This window comes from Bombus huntii, chromosome 2 (genome assembly GCF_024542735.1).
Source record: "Bombus huntii isolate Logan2020A chromosome 2, iyBomHunt1.1, whole genome shotgun sequence".
Taxonomy (NCBI): domain Eukaryota; kingdom Metazoa; phylum Arthropoda; class Insecta; order Hymenoptera; family Apidae; genus Bombus; species Bombus huntii.
Window position 1 is genome coordinate 15,052,116 of NC_066239.1, and position 25,973 is coordinate 15,078,088.

Below are 25,973 nucleotides of genomic sequence, written 5' to 3' on the forward strand. Positions count from 1 at the left end.
ATCTGTTCATAATTGCAATGAATTTTATCCTAATAAACTAAATAAACCAATAATATTTTTCCCAATAATTCGTGTATTTGATATTTATTTATACTGGATTGCAAAATTTCATACTGTACACACATATACAATTGGAAATATGTAAAACATTATACATCTAGCTATTGACACAAAAAAACTATGCAACAAACGAATATCACGGCTTTTTCACTTTATTTTTGCCTGTTTCATTAAAATTAATTAAAATGTGAAAATGTAATGTTTCGTACGAACGCAACCACCGACTCGATGTTCACAATTGTTCGGAATGTACAGAACAGCTGATCGACACGATGTTCGAATAATTTCTTCTAGGTTAGCAAAGTTTCATCAGATTGATCAGTGCTTGCGCTAAAGTAGAGTTATAACCTCAAAGGAATTTCACGTAGATTGAAGCGGTGAATACAACGTTTATGTGAATAAGAACATTTAAATAAATGTTGAACGATGCGCCTTATGACAGCAATGAATTTCAAGATTTTGCCTGTTTTTCGGCATCGTGTGACGAATGTTCGACCATTCTGTAGAAATCATCGGCCGAATTACGAAGAGTTGTCGGTGCATGTACGACCGCAATTTCGAAGAATAAAACTTAATGAATATCATGGAATATTCACAAAAAATATGCATACCCGTCGACAAACTGCGGCTATTATCTCCATTAGATCGTTTGCCACTAAACGATTTAATGATAAAGATTCATCCAAGTAAATCTTTTTATCTCTTTTAAAATTTGCTTTTTTTATCCTTTTAAATTACATTAATTTTAACGATTAAATACGCTCCTATTTTTGTAGCAAATAATAATTCCGAAATAGCAATTGTAATTTTCTTATAATTCGGATAAGATAATTTAACATTTACATATATTATAAATTCTATAAATTATGCACTTCTTGTCATTATACAATTTTATAAATTGCAATTGTATTTTACTTTATAGCGGCAACAATGAAGATGATATCAGTGATCCAGGTTCATTACCTGCTACAGTGGTTGTGCCAGAAGTGTGGCCTCATGTTCCTGTTATAGCAATTAATAGAAATCCAGTGTTTCCAAGATTCATAAAGTTAATAGAACTTAGTAATCCGATTCTCATAGATTTAATACGTAGAAAGGTCAAATTAAATCAACCATATGTTGGAATCTTCTTAAAGAAAACAGAAGAGTAAGTGATAAGTAAATGTGTTTTATTTGCTAAATAGAGAATGAATATCATTGTTACATTGAAACTTAATTGTTTTGGTAGAAATGAAGCAGAAATTGTGCAAAATTTAGATGATATTTACCCTGTTGGAACATTTGCACAAATACATGAGGTACAAGATTTAGGAAATCGATTGAGATTAGTTGTAATGGCACATAGAAGGATTAAGATTGTTGGTCAGATCTTAGAAGAACTTCCAAAACCTACTCATGGTAAGGCATTTACATATGTAAGGCATGTAAAGTTTGTCAACTGATTCTTATTTTTATAAACATTATTAGTATGAAAAACTGTTAAAATTTTCGCGAAGCATGAGTACGAGTATGTATGAGTTTATGTGAGTAAGACGTACCTCATGCCGCGGGAATTCTAGAAAATTCCCGGAACTTCGCAACATGTATGAGAGTATATGCATGGCAAAAGACGATAGAAGTAGTTTCTAGAAAAAGACCTTACACAAAATATTTTCTTAAAATTTGAATTTAATAATTTTTACATAAGTGCTGTACTACACAGAAATGAAACTGACGTTCCCTCTTTTAAATGCAACAATTCACGTTCCTGTAGACGATTCAGTTTCCGGTGGTAAACCGAGTCGCAGATTGTTAATTCGTAAAAAAACCGAAAACAAAGTGCCAGAACCAGTACAGAAAATTGAAGAAAGTAGTACTCCTGAAAATAAGGTAACAAAAGGAGTACAGGAGAAAGTTGAAGAAAAAATAACTCCTCCAACAGACGCCTCAGCTCAAACTGGCACCCCTCAACCTTTATTAATGGTAGAAGTTGTAAATATTACCCATGAGAAATTTAGGCAAACTGAAGAAATAAAAGTAAGCTTAAATGATATTTTTTATTTTTTGAACATAATTATGTATTAATATGTATATTGTAAAAGAATATATACATATATGTCGGGGATGAAAGGAAAACCGAAGCCTTTCCTTGGAAATTTTGGGAACATCCTCTAATACTCTAGCCTAGATTTTATCATAGCTGTAATTTTTCGAGATTTGTGATAGCGAGATTGGGTTCGAGGTGACAATTGGTCGCCGAACGTAGCCACGGTCACGGGATGGACGTTTTGCCTAACGGAGGTCTGGAGTGGTTGTATGGGTTTTCCGAGAAATGTGGTTGTGGCGGCATGCAGCCTTGGGAGCGGGCCTAGCCACGTGTGATGTTGCCTCGGAAGTGCCGATACAATGGGACATACATTGTATTAATAATCAAACTCCAGGCAGAAACTGCCTAGCAACGGCGTTTGGAACTTTCTCGATGCTTCCAAACGAGTATAGAAAACAAATGCAGTCGTACAGCGAGGAAAATTTCCATGAGGCTGGCATTCGTGCGATTTCCTTGGATAGTGACACATCGAGCATTTCAACAATTGTGTTTTGCGCCTAAAATTAGTCTACGCTTAGTAAAGAGTTGTCCCGTTGACCGTGGATTCGTTTGAACCCAAGAACATTGCTAATAACGTTCATTAAACTTATTATTAGTTAAACTTATTATTCGTTCATCTTATTATTCATTAAACTTATTATTCGCTAAACTTTGTAGTAGTCTTGTATATACGTGTAAATATAATCTTAGCTTTGTAAAACAATGGCTGATTCAAGTGAGTTGTTACGCGCCCAAAATTCTAACCATAACCCGACATATATAAAAGAAACCAATAAAGAATAAATTAATCTAATATGTATAGGCTTTGACACAAGAATTAATTAAAACAATTCGAGATATAATAAGCATGAATCCATTATATCGTGAATCTTTGCAACAAATGTTGCATCAAGGACAGAGGGTTGTAGATAATCCAGTTTATTTGAGTGATTTGGGTGCAGCTTTAACAGGAGCAGATGCACAAGAATTGCAGCAAGTGTTAGAAGAAATGGATGTGAGTAATTGTATTTGGAGCTATCATTATAATAAATCTTTTAAGTAACTAAAACAATAACTTTATTTATAGATTTTAAAAAGATTAAGATTATCATTGGCACTTTTAAAGAAAGAATATGAGTTAAGTAAACTTCAACAAAAAATTGGTAGAGAGGTTGAAGAAAAGGTCAAACAACAGCACAGAAAATATATTCTTCATGAGCAATTAAAAGTTATTAAAAAAGAATTGGGTCTTGAAAAAGATGATAAAGATGCTATAGGAGAGAAATATAGAGAACGTATAAGAGAGAAAACAGTTCCAAAAACAGTGATGGATGTGCTTGAAGAAGAATTAAATAAATTAAATTTTTTGGAAAGTCACAGTAGTGAATTTAAGTATGTATTACTTCTATAATCTGTAGTTTCAAAATTTCAATATAGATGAACATGTGAATGAAATATTATTTCTCTGTCAAATAATTTAACTAATTTTTAATTTGTTAGTGTAATTTTATTTGCAGTGTGACGAGAAATTACTTGGATTGGCTTACATCCATGCCATGGGGTATAACTAGTCCAGAAAATTTAAACCTTCAACAGGCAATTGAAATTTTAGATAAAGACCATTATGGAATGGAAGATATAAAAAAACGAATCTTGGGTAATTGAATCTCTAATGAGTAGATAATTAATCCCTTTATTACATAAAATGTATTTACTTTTTATTGCTCTTAATTTCAGAATTTATTGCTGTCAGTCAACTGAAAGGCTCAACGCAAGGAAAAATATTATGTTTCCATGGACCACCAGGAGTTGGAAAAACATCAATAGCCAAGTCAATTTCCCGTGCACTTAATAGAGAGTATTTTAGATTTAGTGTCGGTGGAATGACAGATGTTGCAGAAATCAAAGGTCATAGAAGAACTTATGTGGGTGCCATGCCTGGTAAAATTATACAGTGTTTAAAAAAGACCAAGACTGAAAATCCACTTGTTCTGATCGATGAAGTTGATAAGATTGGAAAGTATGTACCTATGAATTTTTACATTTTACTTATTTTGACAGTTTAGTAATTTGGTAGAAATGTAAGCCTTGTTCCTTTTTTATTAGAGGCCATCAAGGTGATCCAGCATCAGCTCTTTTGGAAATGTTGGATCCAGAGCAAAACGCAAACTTCTTAGATCATTACTTAGATGTTCCTGTTGATTTATCAAAAGTGCTCTTTATTTGTACAGCAAATGTGATCGATACAATTCCAGAACCTTTAAGAGATCGTATGGAAATGATAGACATGTCGGGTTATGTTGCAGAGGAAAAACTTGCTATTGCTAAGCAGTATTTAGTACCACAAGCAATGAATGATTCAGGTCTCTCTGATCAACAGATCAGTATAAATGATAATGCACTTCACTTGTTAATTAAATCTTACTGTCGAGAATCGGGAGTAAGAAGTCTTCAGAAACACATAGAAAAAGTTAATCGGAAAGTTGCGTACAAAGTGGTTAAGAAAGAAACGGAAAAAGTAGACGTAAATGAGAACAATTTGCAGGATTTCGTAGGGAAACCTATGTTCACACACGATAGAATGTACGAAGTTACGCCTCCTGGAGTCGTTATGGGTCTTGCATGGACAGCTATGGGAGGTTCTACTCTGTTCATTGAAACAAGAGTGAGAAAACCTTCTACTGGAAAGAAGTCAGAGGGTACCTTAGAATTCACCGGCCATTTAGGTGATGTGATGAAAGAGTCTATTCACATAGCAATGACGGTTGCAAGAAACTTTATGATTCGGGAAGATCCATCTAATACTTTTTTAATTGATTCTCATTTACATTTACACGTTCCTGAAGGTGCTACACCAAAAGATGGGCCTAGCGCCGGTATTACGATCGCAATAGCATTCATTTCGATTGCTAAGAATCAGTCTATTAGACAAAATGTTGCAATGACTGGTGAACTTAGTCTCATGGGTAGGATTCTTCCTGTTGGCGGTATTAAAGAAAAGACGATTGCTGTAAGTAGAAATATAATAAATACGTAATTAGACATTTCCATATCATACTTTGTAATATGTATGCTTCCTTTCTATTCAAGGCAAAACGAGTTGGTGTAAACTGTGTAATTCTACCCGAGGAAAATAAGAAAGATTACAATGATCTTCCTAAGTACATCACGGATGGCCTGGAAGTTCATTTTGCCACCACTTTTGAAGACGTGTACCGCATATGTTTTGCACCACAGCAAGAAACTGATACTGTTCGTCATCAAAACCCTTTACATCTTGATATTTCACCGCCGCAAAGTGCACCACTTTTGGGTAAAAATACTGGCTGAATTAAGGATCAAGTACTTAAGCATTGTAAAGATTGATTATTACATGATCTTACACGTGCCTGATCTATTTGAAATATTCCCCTCAAATTAGATTTTAAAATAATTGAATCTATTTTATCACATATTGTTTTATATATAGAATCATTTAAATAAAAATGCAGAGAATTAATTTATTTAAGTTTAAAAGAAGAAATTAAAACTTTCACGAAAATTACTCTCATTTTAAATGCAATTTCATTTACGCGCGATACATTTTTTTATATTAAAATAAATTAAAGATTACCAAGAAAGGGATTTAAGTTTTTGCTACTGTCATAATATATTAATATTTTTTAAATAAACAATTTACGAAAAATATATTGTACATAAAAAATAACATTCTTTGTTATTATCGCATGTAGCTATAACATTAAAAATGGAACTAATTTTCATGATATAATACTTGTTTCTGTGCATATTTCATTCTGCATTGTACAGTACTATTGACTACAGAAATAAAAAGTATGTAATTCATAGAAAAAACAAAAATTTTTAACTAATAAGAAAACATATATATTTTCTATAAATATGTATTTGCTGATATCCTGATTTTAAGAAAAGCTGTCAATACAGTTACATCGTTTTTTGAAATATTTATATAACCTTATATAGTTATAAGGTAACTATTTTAGAAAAGTGTTATTGTACAAAGAAAAAAACATTATATTAATTGAACTAATGTACAATTTGTGAAAATAAATAAGTCTACTAAATTATATAATTTAACATTTCATTTAAGGAAGTAGTATGATTCTTAGAAAGTAATAATTTTATGAGTTATGTATTAACTTGGAACCTCCATTTTACTCAGTCTAATTATGAAGTCACACAATCTCATTTGGACTTGTATTTCTATTGGATTGTTGGTAACATAAAAGCCAGGTACACCAGCTTTTTCTAAAATACTTTGTTGGTCTGCTACTTTTTGATCTAATTGTAGAACTAATTTCATATCCATTTGTTTAAGCTCCTCTTTGTGTTTTTTATATAATGTTACTTTCATCGTTGTTCTTTCTTCATCTGTGTATGTTGATGATAATGATTCTTGCATTTCGATTTTCTGTTGATTTAATAACTGAAGACGTTGTTGAAAAAGATGTTTCTCTGTAACATGCTGTATCTCCATTAATCCCTTAACAATTTCAAATATTGTATCATTCAATAGAGAATTAGCTAAACCAGATAATAATTCATAAGGAAGACGCATTTGATACTTTGGAGGAAGTTCACCAGCCATGTGTTGGAGTTGCTCCACTAAAAAATACAGTTTTCTCTGAAGATCTTGTGGGGTTGGAGTAGCTACATCCATTGTTTCATCATCAAAAATCACAAAATCTAAACGAAATATAGACCATATGCATAAAATAAAAATTGATAAAATCATACTAATTTTAATAAATTTATAGCGACATTACATATTTACTACATATATTTACATGTTAGAAAGTACAAATGTGGTTAGGTTTATATCTGAAGTCTTTTTATTAAGAATATTCTGATAAAATTTTCGTAACATCAATTCAAAAATAACTTAAAATTAAAGTAGATACCTAAATAATCAATAAATCATTTGCCTTATTGAAAATATTAAAATTCTGATTGACATTGATTGAGTTAAAGCCTTGTTTACAATAAATAAACAGTGAGCAGTAAATGTTATCTTATGCATACCAGACCATAAACCATTAAATACAATTTTTAGAATAGAGTTTCAAACATTTTCATATTTTTAGAATTGATGAATACTGTAACTTACACTTTAAATGAATATTAAATTTTCAAATTTTTCCACTTACTACTTATATAATTTTGAAAATAATTTCAATTGGTTATTTGGCAGCACTGTTGCACAAGTTTTCCAGATGATTTTTCTGCGACAAATCATCATAAGCAAATCATATGTACATGTACGTACGTGTAATTGTGGTAAGCTCCGCAGTTCGTGGGAGGTTTCTGGAGTTAGGTGAGGGCGAATGTCGAATTTTCTTACCGTGGGACGGAGATGCGCGTGTCAAAAGACCGCGGGAAAATGAATAATGACGAAGCGGCCAGGAAGTGAAAAATGATCGAAGCAAAATGAGGAGAACGTATAACGCTGCAGCAGATGTCCGAACGACTGATTCTCTCGAACAAACAAGACGTTTGCACAAGTAATATGGAACTACTATAACATATAAAATCATTTTCTTCCTACTATTTATCTAACATTATATATTTCGAAACAATTGTTCATGTTATTACACATCCGAATTCACCTTGTGTTAACATAACCTATATTTCGTACACGATGAATCTCTATTGGCGCGCTTTTATGTGTATAGCTTACCTTTATTAGTTAGAGAATCTTCTCCATATAAATATTTATGCTATTTGTTTGGATATTTAACGCGAATTAGTTATAAACGTAGGAGGAATTCATATATTTGTAAAATATAATTCTGTGTTATACAAAACTGATTAAAAAATTCATTAATATAGTTGTAATTGTACCCATTTACTCGTCTCTCCTTAAATTTATTTGTGGTTAATAGTAATAATTGGTTCATTAGTATTAATAATAAATGAACTCTTCTGTTGAAAATTTTGCCATTTCTGTTAATAATTAGATTGAATTTTTAAAGATATGTATAATAAATGTGAATTTATTAAAAAAAAATATATGTGCAATTAATGACCAGGATTACATTTGATTAATAGGGGTATAACAGATATTGCCAAAAGATTGGATGAGCAAAAGAGTCGTGCATTAACAATAACAGATTTGTTTACCCCTTCAGGGGAAGGACTACGGGTGAAGCTTAAAGATTATTGTGTGAGATTAATAACTAAAGATCCTGTTGAGTATGCACGTAAAACTGAAGAATTATTGTGGAGAAAAGCATTTTATGATATTGTTTATGCATCTAAAAAATTGCGAAAGGTATCAACATTTATGTGTTACGTATAACAATGATAATTTATAATCTAACATTCTGTCTATTATATTGATTTCATAAAGATAATATTTGTTATTAATACAAATCCTATTGTAGGGTAATGCATGGACTGAAACAGAAAAAGCAATGTTATCTGTCCACTTGGCAGTAGGAGTTGGTTTTTACCATCATTTTATATTGAAACTACAACTAGAATATGGTTTAGATCTAGTTGGTGCTATTGATTTTGCATATGTACAAAATGTAACAGGATTATCAAGTGTGAGTCTCTTTGGAAATAACTTATGTTAGTATATATGTTATATGTATAGGGTATTTAAAAAAGATTGTTTTTTATTTTATTAGGTGAAGAGTAAAATCAGCCAATCTAAACATCATACTGAAGAAGTGAAACAATGTGTTATGCGCCTAATTCATAGAAGTTTGGTATGCCTTGGGGACTTAGCTAGATATAAATTAGAATTAGATCCATATTGGGATCCATTGATAGCAAAGAGGTATTATAAAATGGCTATAGCAACTGATCCAAATATTGGAATGCCTCATAATCAAATGGGCACTATAGCAGGCAATACAAATTATGGTCTTGATGCAGTATATCACTATATGAGATGGTTAGAATACCTTACTATTTCATATTCAAATAAAAGCATAAGATTAATTTTTTCCATAATTTGCAAGAAACTTTTCAGAAAATATGAATATATGAGTTTTGTAAAATCTAAAATACATGATTTAAGTTTTTCAAATTTATTATGTTTTTATAATATGTCATACAGATTAATAATATGTTTTACGTTGATATTAATTAATAGTAATTATTTTATAGCATTTTATGTTCCGAACCATTTGAAGGAGCAGAGGGAAATTTAAAAAGAGCCATTGTTACACACTCTATTTACACAGACGAGAAGTATCCTACACATGTCTGTGTTTCACGATTATTTTCTCTGTTACAATTATGGGATTATGATGTACCAAATTCTGATCGGATAAATCAAGAATGCCAGGTATATATTTACATATGAAATTTCTCTTTTTATACGTTTATCATAAAAATGAATCTTTATTCTTACTGCATTTTCTATAGGATCTTTTAACTAATATTGAAAATTGCTTGAGTACAGAGCAATCTGAGCCAAATAATACTAATACTATTAGCAGTACCAATGAAAAAGAAAGTAATATCGAAGTATATCTCCAAAACTGTAAAAATGAACAAACAAATTACTTAACAGATGACATGATATTCAAAATTGTAGCTATATGTTTGATGTCCATTTCTAGATTAAAAGGCAAAGAATCTAGCGAGGTGCAAGGCGTTGTCGCCATAACTTTAGCAATACTGTCTCAACTAATACAATTTACAATAACTAGATTACAAGAATCTTTTATAGATTTGTCACTACCCAATATAGAAGTATCAAACTCGAAAAATAACAACTGCAATACCGAGTCAATAGATGTGGAAGATAAAGATAATGCCATAAAACAACTAAATTTCGATGAAAGTAACGAATCTAAGATTATAAATGATAACAAAGCATCTTTCGAAAAAGAAAGTGTAGAAAACAACAGTGAAATTCAAAATGGCTCGCGAAAAACACGAGATAAAACTAAAAGTTTGCTCACGAAACTTCGAAGACGAAAGCGGAGGAATAGCAGTGATTCAGATGCGAGTGACATTGATCCAACTTTGGAATCCTCTAGCGATGAGATAAATTCTGATGTTTCTGAAACAGAGGACGATATATTAAGCGAAGAGAACGTATTATCAGAAGACGCGTTGTCTGAAGATATTACGGACGACGAAGGTGCATCTGTGCAAGTAAATCAAGAAGATATTGACAAATCTGAAGCGAAAAAGATAAATGGACACATAGAAATGGAAAGAAAAAGTGAAACGCCCGAAATGATCACTGAACAGGTACAAAATGGTGAGCAAACACTTAATGATCAAATGGATAAAAAAGTTAATGATAAAGATTCTTTAGCTAATTCTGGAAGTATAGAAACTAATTCCAATAGCACGTTTGATGAAAATAGTGCCTCATCGAATAGAGTAACTTACATTGCTCAATCAAAAAAAGAAAATTTTAAACCGGAAGATGTGCTGAATATTATAAATGGAAAAGAAATACTGGCATCTATTAAAATATGTTGCGATTGGTTGAAAAGCAATCCCGATATTATACGAATATGTGGAAAAAGTTCGCGCACTTTATTAAAACGTGTTACAATTTTATTAAATTTAATCAATATGAATACAGAAACGCTATTAAAAAATTTTAAGGACGATAGTATGATTTTATCGAGTGCAGATAAATTGAAAGAATGCGTTAAAATAGTTCCGTTACCGGAAGATATTGATTTAAGAGGGTTGAATCTTTTGGAACATGCCCAGAAGTCTCTGAATTGGAAGATACTGCATAGGCATAAGATGAATAAGCAAGAGGAAACCTTATTGAGAGCACTAAAATTAATTGAATTTGGACATTTTCTTAGTTCCGTCGAGGACGCAGGAGTGAAATATGAAGAGGCAAAACAATTATTTGTGATGATTGATTTGAATACCTCTAATACAAAAGATAACGGTAAAAGTTGGGATATGGATCATTCACGTGGAAAATTAATGAGACATATGGGCAAATTATGGTTGAAAGCGGAAGTCTGTGCTCTAGAGACTCGTTTAAGATCTAGGCTTATGTCTCCTTATTTGGTACCTGATCATGAAGCTTTATCCAAACATACACCGGCTCTAAAGCGTTTGGTGTACGCTAAGAAATTTATTGTTGTAATTCCTAGTGTCGGTATGTAAACAAAAATTTGAAAAATGAATTATATTTTCTTCTCTCTATAATTGTTTTAATTGAAAACAATAATGTACTTTTCAGTTGTTTCTGCATTGGATGAAGTAAAACGTATTAGTGGTAGAGCACGAGAAGCAACACGTTGGTTAGAAGCTCAATTGAAGCGTGGCTCAAGGTTTCTTCGAGCTCAAAGACCTCACGAGCGTCTAGCATTACCGTTTATTAAAGGACCAAGACCAAAGGATAAAGAAGCATGGTTATTTTTTCAAATTATAGAGTGCTGCCACTATCTTACCCAACAGACGAAAGTTGGTATGATAAACGATGCAGAAACTCCAGTTGTGACATTACTAACTGGTTGTAACCCAGATGATAAAAGAGTCTTCACTTTTAGCCCTGAGGGGTTGGCAAAGAGTGCAGGTATTTTCAATTATGACATTTTATTAAATACCAAAAAATATGTTAGACAAAAATAATCCTTAAAGAAATGATTCTTTAATTACAGGTGTCAACATCGAATATATTGAATCATTTCATACAAAGTGGAAGGCATCAAGTAAAAGTCATGGTTGAACATATTGGATTAATGGAAACGATAATCTGCTGCTTGCTCGTACTGAAATGAAAGGTAAAAGGGACTTGGCCCTTCTTAAGAGCTACGTATATGGCAACGCTACGGCATCAGCTGAGCGGGCGAGTCAGAGAGGGCTGGAAACCCATAAAGGAAAATCGGCGGTTCTCCTGCAATAAAACCACTGGATTAATATCTATTTTCTTTTTTCGTGAATTCTAAATAATAAAATGTTTTCCTTTTAATTATTCATATTGTCTTTTATGTTAAAAAGAAATTGTATTTTTAGGTAAATATTTTTCAATAAAAATAAACTTGCCTTCGCAATTTTTTAATCCTTTGAAAAAAAAGGGGAAATTGGGACGAAAATTGAACTGTTATCGTATTAAGTCGCTATTTAATAATAAGTAAATAAATAATTTTATTGAGTTAAAAATAATTATGTTATTACGGTGTAATATCACAGGATTTATTGTTTCTAACTATCTGGTAATAGAATTTCTTTCTAGAAACTAATATGTATTGTAATGAATTGTGACGTGTAATACATTGTCATTATCGAAATATTACATCTACAGTACTGTGTAAAACAATCTTCTAAACTAATTGATAAATATTTAGTTAATAAATTTCATGTATTAATGATCTTAATAATAATTTTGTTAAATATATGTTTTATCAAGTTATTGTTAGAATGTGAGTACTTCCAGATTTCACAATTTCTTCGTAAAATACATCATTCCTTACTGGTGATACAATATATACATATCTGGTAGATATTTAACACTAAAGTGACACATAATCAAGCTTGTGTTAGTATTTTAAAGTTGCGGTAGTGGCAACGCAACATAACCTCTCAACACAGCGATTCGTGATTTTTTACAAATAAGACGATATATTTTCCAGTAAGATTGTTACTTTATCATCTATATATTTATATAGAGATCGTTTAACGAAACGATAGAATTATTTTCTCGATAAATACGGTATGTTTTAGTGCTTAACGATACCGTATACGGGTGCTTGACATATCGTGTACTTTTCATCGTTTTGTACGTTATGGTTCATAGAATAGTCGCTCAAGTTGACCCTTCTATGTGATCTTTATAGTTTTTTGGAATAAGTTGTGAACAAAATTTAGCGTAGTTGTTTCGGGAATCGGTTCGTAAAAGAAATTCCCGTGGTGCAAAAAAAGAGTTAAAGTATTCAAGAAAAGTGGTGCGCAATTGGCCCTCAACGAGGGAGAATCGAAAGCGTCGAAAGTAACGAGTCATCTACCGATTCAAGATGGCAGAAGGCCAGGATACTCGAAAGAAAATTACTGTTAACGTCAAAACGCCAAAAGAAAAACAAACCGTTGAGATCGAAGAAGATGCGAGTATTAAAGATGTAAGATTTTCGATTTTATATCTCTGTAATTTCATCAAGAATTAGTTTTCCAACTTAAATAACATAATTTGTCATTGTTGGGTTAGCTCTAATAATTATTTCTTTTTGAAATTTTTAGTTCAAAGAGGCAATTTCGAAGAAGTTCAATGCTCAAACAGAACAATTATGCCTAATCTTTGCTGGAAAGATTATGAAAGATCACGAAACTCTGAGTACACATAATGTAAAAGATGGTTTGACGGTGCATCTGGTTATCAAGGCACCACGTACTCCCACTAATCAAAGTCAAGATTCTACACCTCAACGGTCACAAGGTATAAAAGTATATGGATCAAGCATTGAGAAATATTTAGTTTCAACTTAGTTTTAACTGTATTCTTCAATTATTACTGTGTTATTCTTATCAATATATATATATTTTCTCGTTTATTTTGGTTCATATAGCTGACATAAATGCTAGTCCTTTTGGATTGGGAAGTTTAGGAGGACTTGTAGGTCTAGCCTCACTTGGTTCAGGGTCCACTAACTTTATAGATTTACAACAGCGCATGCAACGCGAGTTACTGTTAAATCCAGAAGCACTGCATCAAGTACTTAATCATCCATTGGTGCAAAGTTTAATGAATGACACAGAAAGCATGCGCAACTTGGTTGCAGCTAATCCACAAATGCGAGAATTGATGCAAAGTAATCCAGAAATTAGTCATATGTTGAATAATCCTGAATTATTAAGGTGAGAATGAAACCATTCAAAATATAACAAGTTTTAGATAATGTGATTTATCTTATAAATATATATAATACTCACATTATATGCCTTTTTAGACAAACAATAGAGTTGGCACGTAATCCATCAATGCTCCAAGAATTAATGCGTTCCCATGACAGAGCTATATCTAATTTAGAAAGTATTCCTGGCGGATATAGTGCACTTCGTCGCATGTATCGTGATATTCAGGAGCCCATGTTTGCTGCAGCAGCCAATGAGCAAAATCCTTTTGCGGCACTAGTGCAAAATAATAGTAGCGAAGATAGTCAGAATAATCCACAGCAAGGCCAAGAAAATAGAGATCCATTGCCAAATCCTTGGTCTCAGAATCAAAGTGATTCTTCAAATCAGCAACCACAACAGCAGCAACAGCAGCAAGGGAGAGGCCTTTTAAATTCTCCAGGAATGCAAAGTCTTGCAGCTCAAATGATGGAAAATCCACAGCTGATACGAAACATGTTAAATGCTCCATATACAAGGTCTATGTTAGAAGCTTTGGCAGCAGATCCAGCTATGGCCAATAGGATGATTTCTGCTAATCCTTTTCTTCGAGGAAATCCTCAGATGCAAGAACAGATGAGAGCCATGATGCCAGCATTTATTCAACAAATGCAAAATCCTCAAATTCAAAATGTTGTTACTAATCCGGATGCTTTAGCTGCTATCATGCAAATTCAACAAGGCATGGAACAGTTACGTACTGTTGCTCCGGATCTTGTTGAAAAGTAGGTTTTTAGTAACATAAGTGTGTTTTATACAATTTTATATCATATTAGATATGTTTGAATATTAATTAACGTATAATTTTTAGCATGGGTTTGACTGTACCGCCTACGACTACAACACCTAGTGGAGGTACAACAAATCCAACGCCACCGGCGACGGAGTCATCAGATACAAATCAACAAGACGCATTCTCCCAATTTATGGCACGCATGGTAAACATTTCATATGATTACGAATGATAAATGTGGTAGGAACTGGTTACTAATTTTATTTTTAACAGGTATCGGCAATGGCATTAAACCAAGGTGTAGAGGTGGATGGTCAACCTGTTCCCCCACCGGAAGAACGTTACAGGGCGCAATTAGAACAACTTACAGCTATGGGTTTTGTTAATAGAGAGGCTAATTTACAAGGTAACAATATGCATATTTTTTTCTAACTTTCCACAATCATTATTTGGAATACTAAATATTTACATATATTTTTAACGACATCGGCATGTTTTTCTAAGGAATTGTATCTCAGTTGTATGGATTTTTATTATAGTTCAATCAGACAGTCATATATATATTTATTTCAATGAAGTAGAGTAAAGAAATTTGATCTTCAATTGGTTAATCAGCTTGTATTAATATATTCTATGCTCAGAGAAAGGTAAGCATTTCTTCAGAATTTCTAATTCGCGAGTGAAAAAAATACATTAGAATATTTAATCAGAGAAAAGTAGCACATGCGTTAGAATTCTTGTACTTCAATTTTATTTTATTTTTGCTAATTAGGATAGGCTATTAATGACCCACATGACACAAAACGTGTTGATAGAAGTATAAAATATGTACTAGTATATAGCATACAGTTTATACTAGCATAATACATAATATATGTTATTTTATGAATGTTATTTTCAGCACTAATCGCCACATTCGGAGATATAAATGCAGCTGTTGAACGACTACTGTCTAACGGACAAGTGTCTATGAGCTAACCACCAATATGCAATACTGTTATTCCATTACTATTTCTAATCTATTCCTTATTTACCTCTTACAACAGGCGTAGTGAGAGATATTTGAGGTAACTGACTGTCAGAAAAGGAAAAAAATAATTATAAACTTCTACCCCAACTCTTGACAGAATACACGCTACCGACTCGTTTAATATGCATTTTTTATTTTCGATTGGTACTTTTATCATATTTGGTGGATATAAGTACTGGTATCTAAATGTTTAACTTGTTACACGATATATTTCACTCTTGAAATTTTCTAGTTTAATTCTGTATTCTGTATTTCTCGATGTGCTCTAAGTACTAGATAGCTCTGTTAATGTATTTCGTCGGTGTAAATTTGTTTATCAGATATTCAAGAGAGAGAGAGAGAGCGAAAGAGAGCGTGAGAGCGAGCGAGAAAGCGAGAGAAAAAGTTATATTAGATCGTAATACGAAGGACCTACCCTTCTTCTTTGTTATATTGTACATTTATGGTGTTTCTTAGAAACAGTGGAACCTGCATGGAAAATAGATTGCCGTTAAAATAAATATGCTTCTGGCTTTGATCAGTCGATTGTAAATTTCAGAAGGAGAAAAAGAGTCATTTTTTTTGCTTAAATGTACGTAATAATCATATTAGTAAATGTATTGCATGAAACGTTCATATGTTTGTCATATACAAAAAGGTATGTTGTCATATACAGGCATGTTTGTCATACAAAAATGGCTATGGGCTAATTATTGATTGCTGAGTAACATTCGATGTATAATAAACGCAAAGAATCGAGAACCTCGAGCTAACGAATAAATTCGTAACACAATTTATTCTTTCTGCTTAAAGGAGAAAGTGTTCGGTGATCCATTAGTGTTTTCCATGTAAGTTTTGTATGTACGGCGATAAGAAGCGGAAGAAGAACACATTCTTTTCCTTATTTTTACCTCTTTATGCCGACGCACATTGTTTTTCTTTTTTCTCCCCCCCTTCTCTCTTTGTCTTTTTTGTTTTCTTTTCTCTTTAGTTTTTATGTTATTAAAAAATAACAAAAAAAAAGAAAAGAAAAGTATAAAAATGTACTACGCATTACATGTCCTTAAGATATAAATTTAGAGATTTGTAGCGTGATGATCGAGAATTTTATGGTGTAGGTTGTTTATAGAGAAACGCGCGAGAAAAAAGATCGATTATAAACGAAAAAAATATTACATGTAAATGTGTCAAATTGGAAATGTAATCATCGGTTAGGTTTAAGGACGTATGAAGGAAGAAAACAACATAGGTAATGTTATAAATTATCATTATCGAAGGAAAAAGAAATGAAACGCAGTTATAATTTTAATATTTTCGATTGATGTATGATTACATAAATACTTATGCGCATTATAATAAAGTTTTATCTGTATTCAGTAAATCTTCACTAAACAAGGTATTCTGTACAAGCGATTATATCACAAAATAAAAATTATGTTTCATTCATATTAACTCAGTTTTTAAGTATGAAGGTATATCTAAAGGTATTATTCGATTACTTTAGCAATACACGTGAGTGGATGATATACGAATATAAAACATATGTTTAGGAATAACATAGACTGGAACCTATGTAAAATATACATTTTAAATCGAATTCACGTTTTAGTAATCTTTTACCAGAATAACGAGATTCATTATTATTTTACTATTTCCCTTTTTACAAACAATATTGCTATTATGCTTTAAATAATTTCTTCTTACATTCTATAAAAAGATATTTGTTATTTTTTCTCAAAAATTGATAGTAATAAATATCCATTTCAATATCCCTCCATTAAACTATAAAAAGTAAGATTACCAAAGAATGCTTACTATAAAAAATATTTATGTATGTATATATTATGTGTTATATAAAACATTTTAAAATTTCATTATCATTGTAATGAAATACGATTATATTGATAAAATTTGAAACCAGATCGAAAATGTATACAGACTTTGGTCGGTAAAGTCATTATCATAATACCGACCTGTCTTGCGTATCCAGTCTTACAGCGCGCCAATTTGCTTGTATCATGCAACATATTCCTTAATCCATGTCAATATTAACTGAACTTAACCCAAGCACTACCGACCTATTCTGTTAATCGAGATTCTAACGATGCATATGAGTAGATCATAAAACATGAATGTCCAAGTAAACTGTACGATATGTATAAACTTTGTGTGTGTGTGTGTGTGTGTGTGTGTGTGTGTGTGTGTGTGTGTGTGTGTGTGTGTGTGTGTGTGTGTGTGTGTGTGTGTGTGTGTGTGTGTGTGTGTGTGTGTGTGTGTGTGTGTGTGTGTGTGTGTGTGTGTGTGCGTGTGTGTGTGTGTGTGTGTGTGCGTGCGTGTGTGTGTGTGTGTGTGTGTGTGTGTGTGTGTGATGTAATTTTTAAAATAATGATCTTCCTTAAAACTAGTATTTTAGGATTCAACCGCAAATAGTAGCTCACGAAAGTATTCAAATTATAATGAGACATGACTATATTTAAATTTCTGTATGTAAAATATTTCGTGTGACATACATAATATGAAGTTCTTAATATTTTTAAAATGTTCAAGAGGTTGGCGAAACATAATTTTCGGTTTAATCGGCAGTGTAATAAAATTTTGAAATGGTTTTCCCGTAAAAGGTAGAAATATGATTTATCATAATTTCCCCCCTCCCATGATTTTATAAATTAAGTATTTACATAAAATACCCATAATATATTATATACCTATAAAATATTTCTATAAATGTTCAAATACTTTGGTGAGCCACTATAAACATAAACGTACAATCCGCGCATCCCCTCCCTTTGTCGCTCACGAACTGCACTGTACTATGATCAGTCGGTTGGCGCGGCGGCGATTCAGTCTGTGTTGATCGGTCGCACGGTTCACGTAGAAGAGTGTATTATCGCAAAGTGTGTATATAACGCCGGTTTTCCAACGTAATCTCAGTGATCTCGATTCGATACACACACGCGATCATCGGATTGATATTTACTTGTGGTATGTGAAGAACCCTCGTCTGAGTCTGCGCGCGGGCAGCGCGGACGAATCGCGTCGCGGGCATGCCAGCCCGCTGAACCTCTCACGTGTTCATTTGAATTTTCGAAAATTGAAGCGAGTAGTGTCGGGTGGTGTAGGTGTATGGTTTGTTCGGTGCAAAAGTTGGTGGTCAGGCCCAACACGGTGCATTCTCGTCTTCGAAAACGTTGGCAGAGCCAGCGGAATGTGGCACGAGGTGAGTTAGCAGCCCGCCCGGTTTCGCCGAGGCCAGGGACGGATCTTCATAGGCCCTTTTTCTTTTCTCTCCCTATTTCGCGCTTTCTTCCAAATCCTCCTTGTGCTGCGATAATATCTTTTGATTACTGTATTGTAGTTAATTTTATGTTTCGATTTGCAAATGAAGTCATACGAAGCATATAATAGTATTTACAAAAATTTGCCAGTTATGATTGGTATTGGATATCCCCATTCATAACTATTAGGACATCTGTTGGTTTTGTACGTAAGGCAGTATTCGATTATGTCAACCAGTGAAAATAGTTATGTAAAAATAATGAATTAGTTTCAGAATCTCCCGATTGAGATTGAAAAGTTTTTAAATAAAATTAGACAGGAACTTTTTATTAAAATCTAAATCAATATGAACCAAACAATAATAACTTATATAATAATAATATAATATATATAATAATAATAATAACTTCGTAATGATTATTCGGGTTCACCTAATTTTTTGTAAGTGTCCTAATATTTATGAACGAGGATGTATATTTGCGTATCTGCTTCAGATAGCATAATAACGATACAACCTGTTGTTACACGATGTTTGGAATTGTGCCTATGTAAACACAAAAATGAAAATATTAGGTTATAACGTAAATTGGTCATGGTTTTATCTTTGTTTGTAAATGAAGAAAACGAGACTAATGTATGTTACAACCTAATAGTAACATGTCGGAAATTGTCGCGTGATCAAAATGTAGATATGCTTATCACTAATCTTCTTAATTTAAATCTTATAGTTAGTAATTTTAATTTGCGTATTTGGATTTTATTTTCATTGAACTTTTTTTATTTGTATTATGTATTGTGTTGTGCGCAGTTGGTATATAACTGCAAACGAGTTTCGCTTGAAACATACTATCGTTGTAATGAAAAGAAAAGTAATGTTACGTTTGTAGAGATACGATCGATAAATACGTTACGCGCCAACTGCTTGACGAAAAAACTTGAAAGATATAGTGCATCTCAAAGATACTTTATTATTCATACGCAGAGTTATAAAGATGTTATGATAGAAATTAACGATCGATTCATTTTTTGAATAATTCATTAATTAATGTTTTCCTTTTTTTATTATAAAAAAAGGAGAAAAACTAGCTGACAACTATTGAATAATCCATCAATATTTAAACAAATAGCGGTTATTTAAAAAGCATTGCCAAAACAGGTTTCAGATATCCATTTTAAAATAATCATCAGACGATTCACAAAGATTTATGAACATTAATAAAATGTCTTTTCAATTTTATAAATTGGTGTACTTGCTTGAAATTTTAAAAGATATGCTTGTATATAATTAGACATCAAGATCAGTGCATTTAGTAAAAAAATATATACTATGAAGTACTGAATGAAGTACCAATGTTTATGATTGCTAAATATATTATCTTCACACTTTTAAGTGTAATTTGAACAGTGATTTAATTTCTTTAAGCGATACATCATCACGTGGTACTATTCGATTTCTACAAACTTTTAGGATTTTTAAAATCGTGGATAATCCTATACTTTTAAGATGATTTAAAATAATCGAAATGAAATTATGTAACATCTAAAAGTAAGTTTATAATCAGTTTTTAAAATTGCAGTTAATATTAAATTACACCGTTTATATTATCTATCGATAAATACGTTGAATAAATTTATGCCACAACTCACGCAAGAGCGATCGATTAATAGTAAAAGGATAGAATTTTGAAAAGAATTAGAGAACTCCATTTATGCGATAGACAGATGCTTTAGGCAGAAGGTTCACGGAAAATATAAATAATGGGGCTATATACGAGATTAGCTTGTGCTTTACGTCATTACTGTAACTTTATTTTCTTTGTTATATTTCATATCTGTGTCAAACATAAATGACCTATTTTTTTCCTTTTTAAGTAGTATAGAGATTACATTTTCATGAATATTAAATTTTTTGTTATGTATAATGATAATTATAGAAGTAATTGTTGTATTAAAATTTTTTTTAAATTAATCATATATTTTTTGAAGTTTCATTTTAGTTAATAATATAGCAAAATTACAGGGTTTATATATGAAGCTATATGTATATTACAAAGCTTATTATCAGAAACAACCGTCTTCTTAATTCTACTATAGAATACATTATATTCTCTGTAACTGCACCCTTTACGCATACAGGCGCAGTGTCGTAATATAGCATTAAGCACAGATTAAATTACATTATTATAGTCAAAAGATATGAGAAAAAACGAGATTGATGGTTCCCCGTGATTTTCGAAGACTTACGTCGTCCCTGGATACGGTGAGAAGAGGTGGCCTCGCGATTCGTGTATGCAAGATATTTTGTACCCGTTACTCCCTCGAACGCATTCCATCTCACGCTGTTGAATCGTGGCGAAGATTAATTTGTCTTCGGACGTTCGAGCGCTAGACCATACGCGGCGTTTCTTCCATTTTTGTTGGAACGCGCTTCTCCCGTGCCCTTTCATCCTCCATTTGCATCCTCTGCGTTCTTCTGAATGTTTTATCGACTGAGGGATTTCTCTCACTGCATGTCGATAATTTGATTTCGTGGTAATATCGATTACATCGCATTTACACTGTAAAGAAATTGTCAATTATTTTCTTCCTGAAGCAAATCATTACTTAACAAAGTTACAAATTTATAAAAGGATCTGGAATAGCTCATATATTAGAGAGATATGTATAACGTGTGTCGTATCGTAGGATAGCAAATTTAACGAATATTACGCAGATTTGACTTTCGCTAGCAATGATGGTAATCTATTTTAGAGATTAAAGATTTTTACAATTTTATTATCGTTCCTTTAGACGATCAGTTATGTAATCCGTAAAATTGTCGTGAAGGAAAAGATGCTTCTAAGCCTCTCTATTAAACAACACATGACACGCGGGATCCATTCACCGTGTATACCATTGCGCTTTTATCTTGTCACCTAATTGAAAGTATGAATAACTGTTGCTAGCATACGGGCTGTTTCAACACATGTGTACTATTTAAATTTGCGCTTGAATCAATGATTCAAGGTAATTATACAACAATTCGTGTTTCGATAACTCACCGATTCTATAAAAAAGAAAAAATAAATGAGATATATAAAAAAGACAGAACATAAAAATATATATACATGAAGTTTTATGTGGACCTATTAACATTTATAAAAAAAATATATGTTGGTACCAAAATTCAATGTGGTCGAAACTTCATATCTGAATTTCATCAATTCCATCAGTTTTCATCAATCTCCAACATAAGTGAAGCGACATATATGCAAAATGACACGATCCACAAACAGCGAAAAGGTATCAAATGAGGACAAGCAGAATTTCTCGATTCAATTAACGTAGAACGGAGAAAACAAAAGTATGCTGTCAGACGTAGGTTGAGCCCTGCTGATGAAGGTATACGAAGGTTATGCTGTAGCAAAGGCACTCCTTAGTTCTGGCTCAAGGTCGGACTATTAAGAGGCTAAAGCACACCGACGGGTTTACGCCGTTGTTACGAGGAACGACTTGCGGCGACGCGGACTTCGAGTTAGGAAATAGTGAAAACGGCGAAAACCCAGTGAGCAAACTTTACGTGCGGGAATCATGGTTATCGGTTCGTTGCGATTACATCCACTGTATGTCGTTCTTTGATGTCTGCTGTGGAAAAAGCTGCGATGTTCCACTAACATAATCTTTTTTGTTTTACTATTTTTATCAAAGATGTACATATTACTTCCATTAAATTTTTTATCAACAATTGGAGGTTTTTTTATCAACAATAGATAATTACGTATTTCACATTTGGTTTCATTTTTGAATTTGCCGCGCCGCGTCTTCTTCCTATGTGTACATATACGAAAAATAAGACATATTATGAATATCGATAAGTATTATTATTTACGAACGAGTTAATAAGTCTCGATTATTTTTTTCTTTGTAATATCATCTCTAACTAAACTTATATAGTTCTTCCTCAAATTCTTCCCCGTTCGAATTTCGGAAGCCATTTCGAATCTGAGATTTTATGACGTAAGTATCAAACAAGTGACGTCACATATCTTAACGCAAAATAATATAATGTACTTCCTCCTATTTTTACACTGTTAGTGCAACATCGAGTCATTGATTATATTATTCGTTAATGGATCGTGAATGGAGACTAAATTTTGCCCAAGTATCTGGTTACAGTAACCGTGGATGGCGTTCAACATTTTACAATTACATATTTGTTGTAAAAAAACAACTGTTAATGAGAGCTGATCGTTGGACAAGGGTATTCATCCTGACTCCAGCTTGTGGCTGAATAGCGAATATTACCATTCGATACTTCCTGTGCTTGAATATGTCCGCCAATGCAAATGTTGTAAATAATAGTCGGGGAAGAGTGAGAAAGGATACTTATACAAGGTGTCTCAGTAATCGTAGCGAAGATGATAATTCTATGTGAGAAATTGAAATGAATTCGAAATGTTTAATATCAAACTTTAAAAGCCTGGATTGTTGTAGCGTTTGTTGAAATTAAGTTGATCTTCTTAAAAACAAAATTCCATGCGAGAAGATTTTATTCTAGATTTTCATCTGGTTTTATCTCATAGAATCATCCCCTTCTTGGTTGTACCATGGTTGTACCATGATTACTGGAACACCCCATATACAATATGAGGCTAGCGTAATGGTTTCAAATTTACGAGGTACACGCCGGTTGCGTCCGCTCATCTCATGTTTCCAATAAAACGTTGAAAAGTCGAGGAAACTGGGATCTGGCCTTGGTTCGAACAACCGCCCCGACCTTGAGCTGCTCACTAACTGGCCTGCAGTCGACAACGAACTAATATAACTTTATTATTTATTAATTAATGATATTCTTCTCCACTGAGATATGGTATCTCATTTATGAAATATGAAGCTATTTGAATTTAAATTCATATTGTGACACATACATTGGTTGATACAATTTAGATTATGTGAAAAGGAACACAAAATTGTCCATGAAAACATTGCGAAACGAGAATCATCCACGTAAAAATGCATTTTATCACTTCACCTCTATTTGTATAATTCGTATTCTTGCTCGTCTCTGGACGGTTTGAAAGACGCCAAATAGAGCAATAGAAGCGGAAGATACGGGAACGAAGCAAAGGAACAAGACAACGAGTGCAAGAGAAACGGAAGCAGAATGAAAAGTGATCGCCTTAAGAGGCGCAAATGCCAGCAAAACGTCGGGTTACAGACCAACGTGATACTTACCTCATCGTCGACTTGTGCGGTCGCTTCACGGCAATTTTGTAGTTTTCCTTTTTCCCGCCATTCCTGTACTATACCTTCACACGCGTACATCCTGCTGGAACGTTACATTTGCCGCGACTTGTCTTATGCGCAAATCTTTCCTAACATATGTATTATATACGATCTTCAACAAATCGGCTGTCAATTCGCCATCAACATTTCCAACTGGAAAGAGTAGAAGGATATTTTCTTCTACGCTCTATGTATTTGTACATAGACCTCTCAGAAGCTAAAATCATCAACTCTACTTTTCATTAATTTCTTAATCTCATTACATAAGTATATTATTATTTAATTCGCAAAAAGAGAGCTTACTTACTTTCTTAGTTCAAAGAAACATCTGTAGGTTCACTTATTCGTAAGAAGAAGATATAAATAATAATAAATTCTAAGATAATCGGTCGAAAAAAATTGCAAATGGAACGTTACGTTAACGCAAGATTGGCCCGTAATGGACTAAGGCGCGAGAATTATCTCCAATTTCAAATTAATCTTGAAACCATTTGAACAAATTCGTTGAAATGGGAAAAATTAAGAAGAATAGCAGCGCAACCAATGGAACTGGTAGACACGTCGGTTTCGCAAGCGGTCGCTCGAAAAGGCAAGAAGAACTGTCCGGCGGCGTACTCCTGATCATTTACAGAGAGAGTCACTCTCGTTGACGAGCCTTCGCGTTACTTCTTTTTCTACCGCGGCGGCCTTCCATATCCCGACGTCCCATCGAGAAGTCAACGCGTGCACGCACGCGCTACAATAACCAAAGAGGCCGTCTGCGCATGCCAACGAATTTGATGTAGTGCAACCTTTTGTTCGTTAGCTTCTAATCTCATAAATTACACATCAGGAAGTACAACTAAAAACACGCAAACCGATCCTTAATGAAGCTCTGCTTATTTCTTAATGACAAATATCTTTTTCAACACGTTATAGAACTTATTTTTAACAGAAGCGAATCAACGCATTAAAGTACATATAGAGAATCTAAACAAAGAAACTATTATGTCTAAGGAGTTACTCGGCAGTGAGCGCGAAACGAGTTATTTCGTCTTCCGTGGTTAATCATTAGTATTAGTAAAAGAGAAATTAGGTAAGTAAAACCAATCGTAACGAGGAGGAAATGATCTTGATCAGAGCTACACGTGGTCTGAGTACGTTCAGATATTCTCGCTTTGATCTATTTTCGGCTTCTTCGTCCTGTAAAATAAACGGATATTAGCAAGCATTCGTGACGAGCATCTGTTTAGCGTGTTTCGCAAATGCGTGCGAGCGCTTCATTTGTGTGCATCGCGTGCCTCTACCAACCGCGCAAGTGGCTCACAACTCACAACATTCGTACTGCCCCACTTACCGACATTGAACTAGGGGTTATTATTGGCAAAGTGGAGATACTTCGTTTTTATATATTTTCGAATAACCTAATACATTTCTTTAAACTGTTGCAAAACAAGATATATTGATTGACATCTACAGAGACAGTTGTTATGTGAGGCATTTGGTCGATAGAAGCTATCGTTCCAACTCTTCCCTTGTACTTGTATCTTCTTGTATTGTTAAGGTTACTAGTAGAAGTTTATATAACACAGCTGGTAATCAAGTTCACCTTACGAGACTCTACTTTTGTGACTTTTCAAATGGTTCTCAGAGATGGTGACCTGAGTCGCTAATACAGCAATTTACGATAATAAACTAGAATGGTTCCAGTCACACTAGATTCTACGAAGGGTCTTGACGAC

At 33.0% G+C, this 25,973-nt stretch overlaps 5 protein-coding genes and 1 long non-coding RNA gene across 13 annotated transcripts in view; 4 read left to right on the forward strand and 2 right to left on the reverse strand.

Annotated features, from left to right (window-relative positions):
* The first annotated feature begins 5 nt into the window (after positions 1-5).
* Positions 6-5,633, forward strand: LOC126878098 (lon protease homolog, mitochondrial). 2 transcript variants are annotated; one of them, XM_050640557.1, is made up of 10 exons: positions 6-746; positions 983-1,207; positions 1,289-1,458; positions 1,763-2,076; positions 2,949-3,140; positions 3,213-3,517; positions 3,643-3,782; positions 3,863-4,145; positions 4,232-5,135; positions 5,216-5,633. In XM_050640557.1, the coding sequence occupies exons 1-10, from the start codon at positions 487-489 to the stop codon at positions 5,453-5,455; spliced, it is 3,033 nt and encodes a 1,010-aa protein (XP_050496514.1). In that variant the 5' UTR covers positions 6-486; the 3' UTR covers positions 5,456-5,633. The 2 variants fall into 2 exon arrangements, with proteins under 2 accessions (XP_050496514.1, XP_050496515.1); XM_050640558.1 differs by having other exon boundaries at positions 7-746; positions 1,814-2,076.
* LOC126878116 (uncharacterized) overlaps positions 3,529-25,973 on the forward strand; it is a 54,673-nt gene continuing 32,228 nt past the window's right edge. The window contains exon 1 of one of the 2 annotated variants that reach the window (XM_050640613.1): positions 3,529-3,539. The gene's annotated coding sequence lies outside the window, so the exon portion shown is untranslated. Of the gene's footprint in view, positions 3,540-18,359; positions 18,929-25,973 lie in introns of those variants that run through there. The other variant, XM_050640610.1, reaches the window with a different exon arrangement.
* On the reverse strand, positions 6,011-7,436 carry LOC126878159 (gonadal protein gdl). Of its 5 annotated transcripts, none has more exons than XM_050640719.1 (2): positions 7,291-7,436; positions 6,011-6,829 (listed from the first exon to the last, which is right to left on the reverse strand). In XM_050640719.1, the coding sequence occupies exon 2, from the start codon at positions 6,801-6,803 to the stop codon at positions 6,279-6,281; it is 525 nt and encodes a 174-aa protein (XP_050496676.1). In that variant the 5' UTR covers positions 6,804-6,829; positions 7,291-7,436; the 3' UTR covers positions 6,011-6,278. The 5 variants fall into 5 exon arrangements, with proteins under 5 accessions (XP_050496676.1, XP_050496674.1, XP_050496673.1 ...); XM_050640717.1 differs by having other exon boundaries at positions 7,251-7,376; XM_050640716.1 differs by lacking the exon at positions 7,291-7,436 and adding an exon at positions 7,045-7,244.
* Positions 7,497-12,138, forward strand: LOC126878097 (nonsense-mediated mRNA decay factor SMG5). Its single transcript, XM_050640556.1, has 8 exons — positions 7,497-7,644; positions 8,192-8,414; positions 8,527-8,691; positions 8,776-9,044; positions 9,260-9,440; positions 9,521-11,240; positions 11,325-11,660; positions 11,746-12,138. Exons 1-8 carry the CDS (start codon positions 7,571-7,573, stop codon positions 11,811-11,813), a joined length of 3,036 nt encoding a protein of 1,011 aa, XP_050496513.1. The 5' UTR covers positions 7,497-7,570; the 3' UTR covers positions 11,814-12,138.
* Positions 12,278-17,163, forward strand: LOC126878118 (ubiquilin-4). Its single transcript, XM_050640615.1, has 7 exons — positions 12,278-13,200; positions 13,319-13,514; positions 13,645-13,933; positions 14,026-14,694; positions 14,781-14,907; positions 14,976-15,108; positions 15,604-17,163. Exons 1-7 carry the CDS (start codon positions 13,099-13,101, stop codon positions 15,678-15,680), a joined length of 1,593 nt encoding a protein of 530 aa, XP_050496572.1. The 5' UTR covers positions 12,278-13,098; the 3' UTR covers positions 15,681-17,163.
* On the reverse strand, positions 16,664-25,100 carry LOC126878175 (uncharacterized). Of its 2 annotated transcripts, XR_007695572.1 has the most exons (4): positions 24,560-25,100; positions 24,202-24,405; positions 21,232-21,545; positions 16,664-19,033 (listed from the first exon to the last, which is right to left on the reverse strand). It is a non-coding gene; the product is annotated as an uncharacterized LOC126878175 (long non-coding RNA). The 2 variants fall into 2 exon arrangements; XR_007695571.1 differs by lacking the exon at positions 16,664-19,033 and having other exon boundaries at positions 20,794-21,545; positions 24,560-25,099.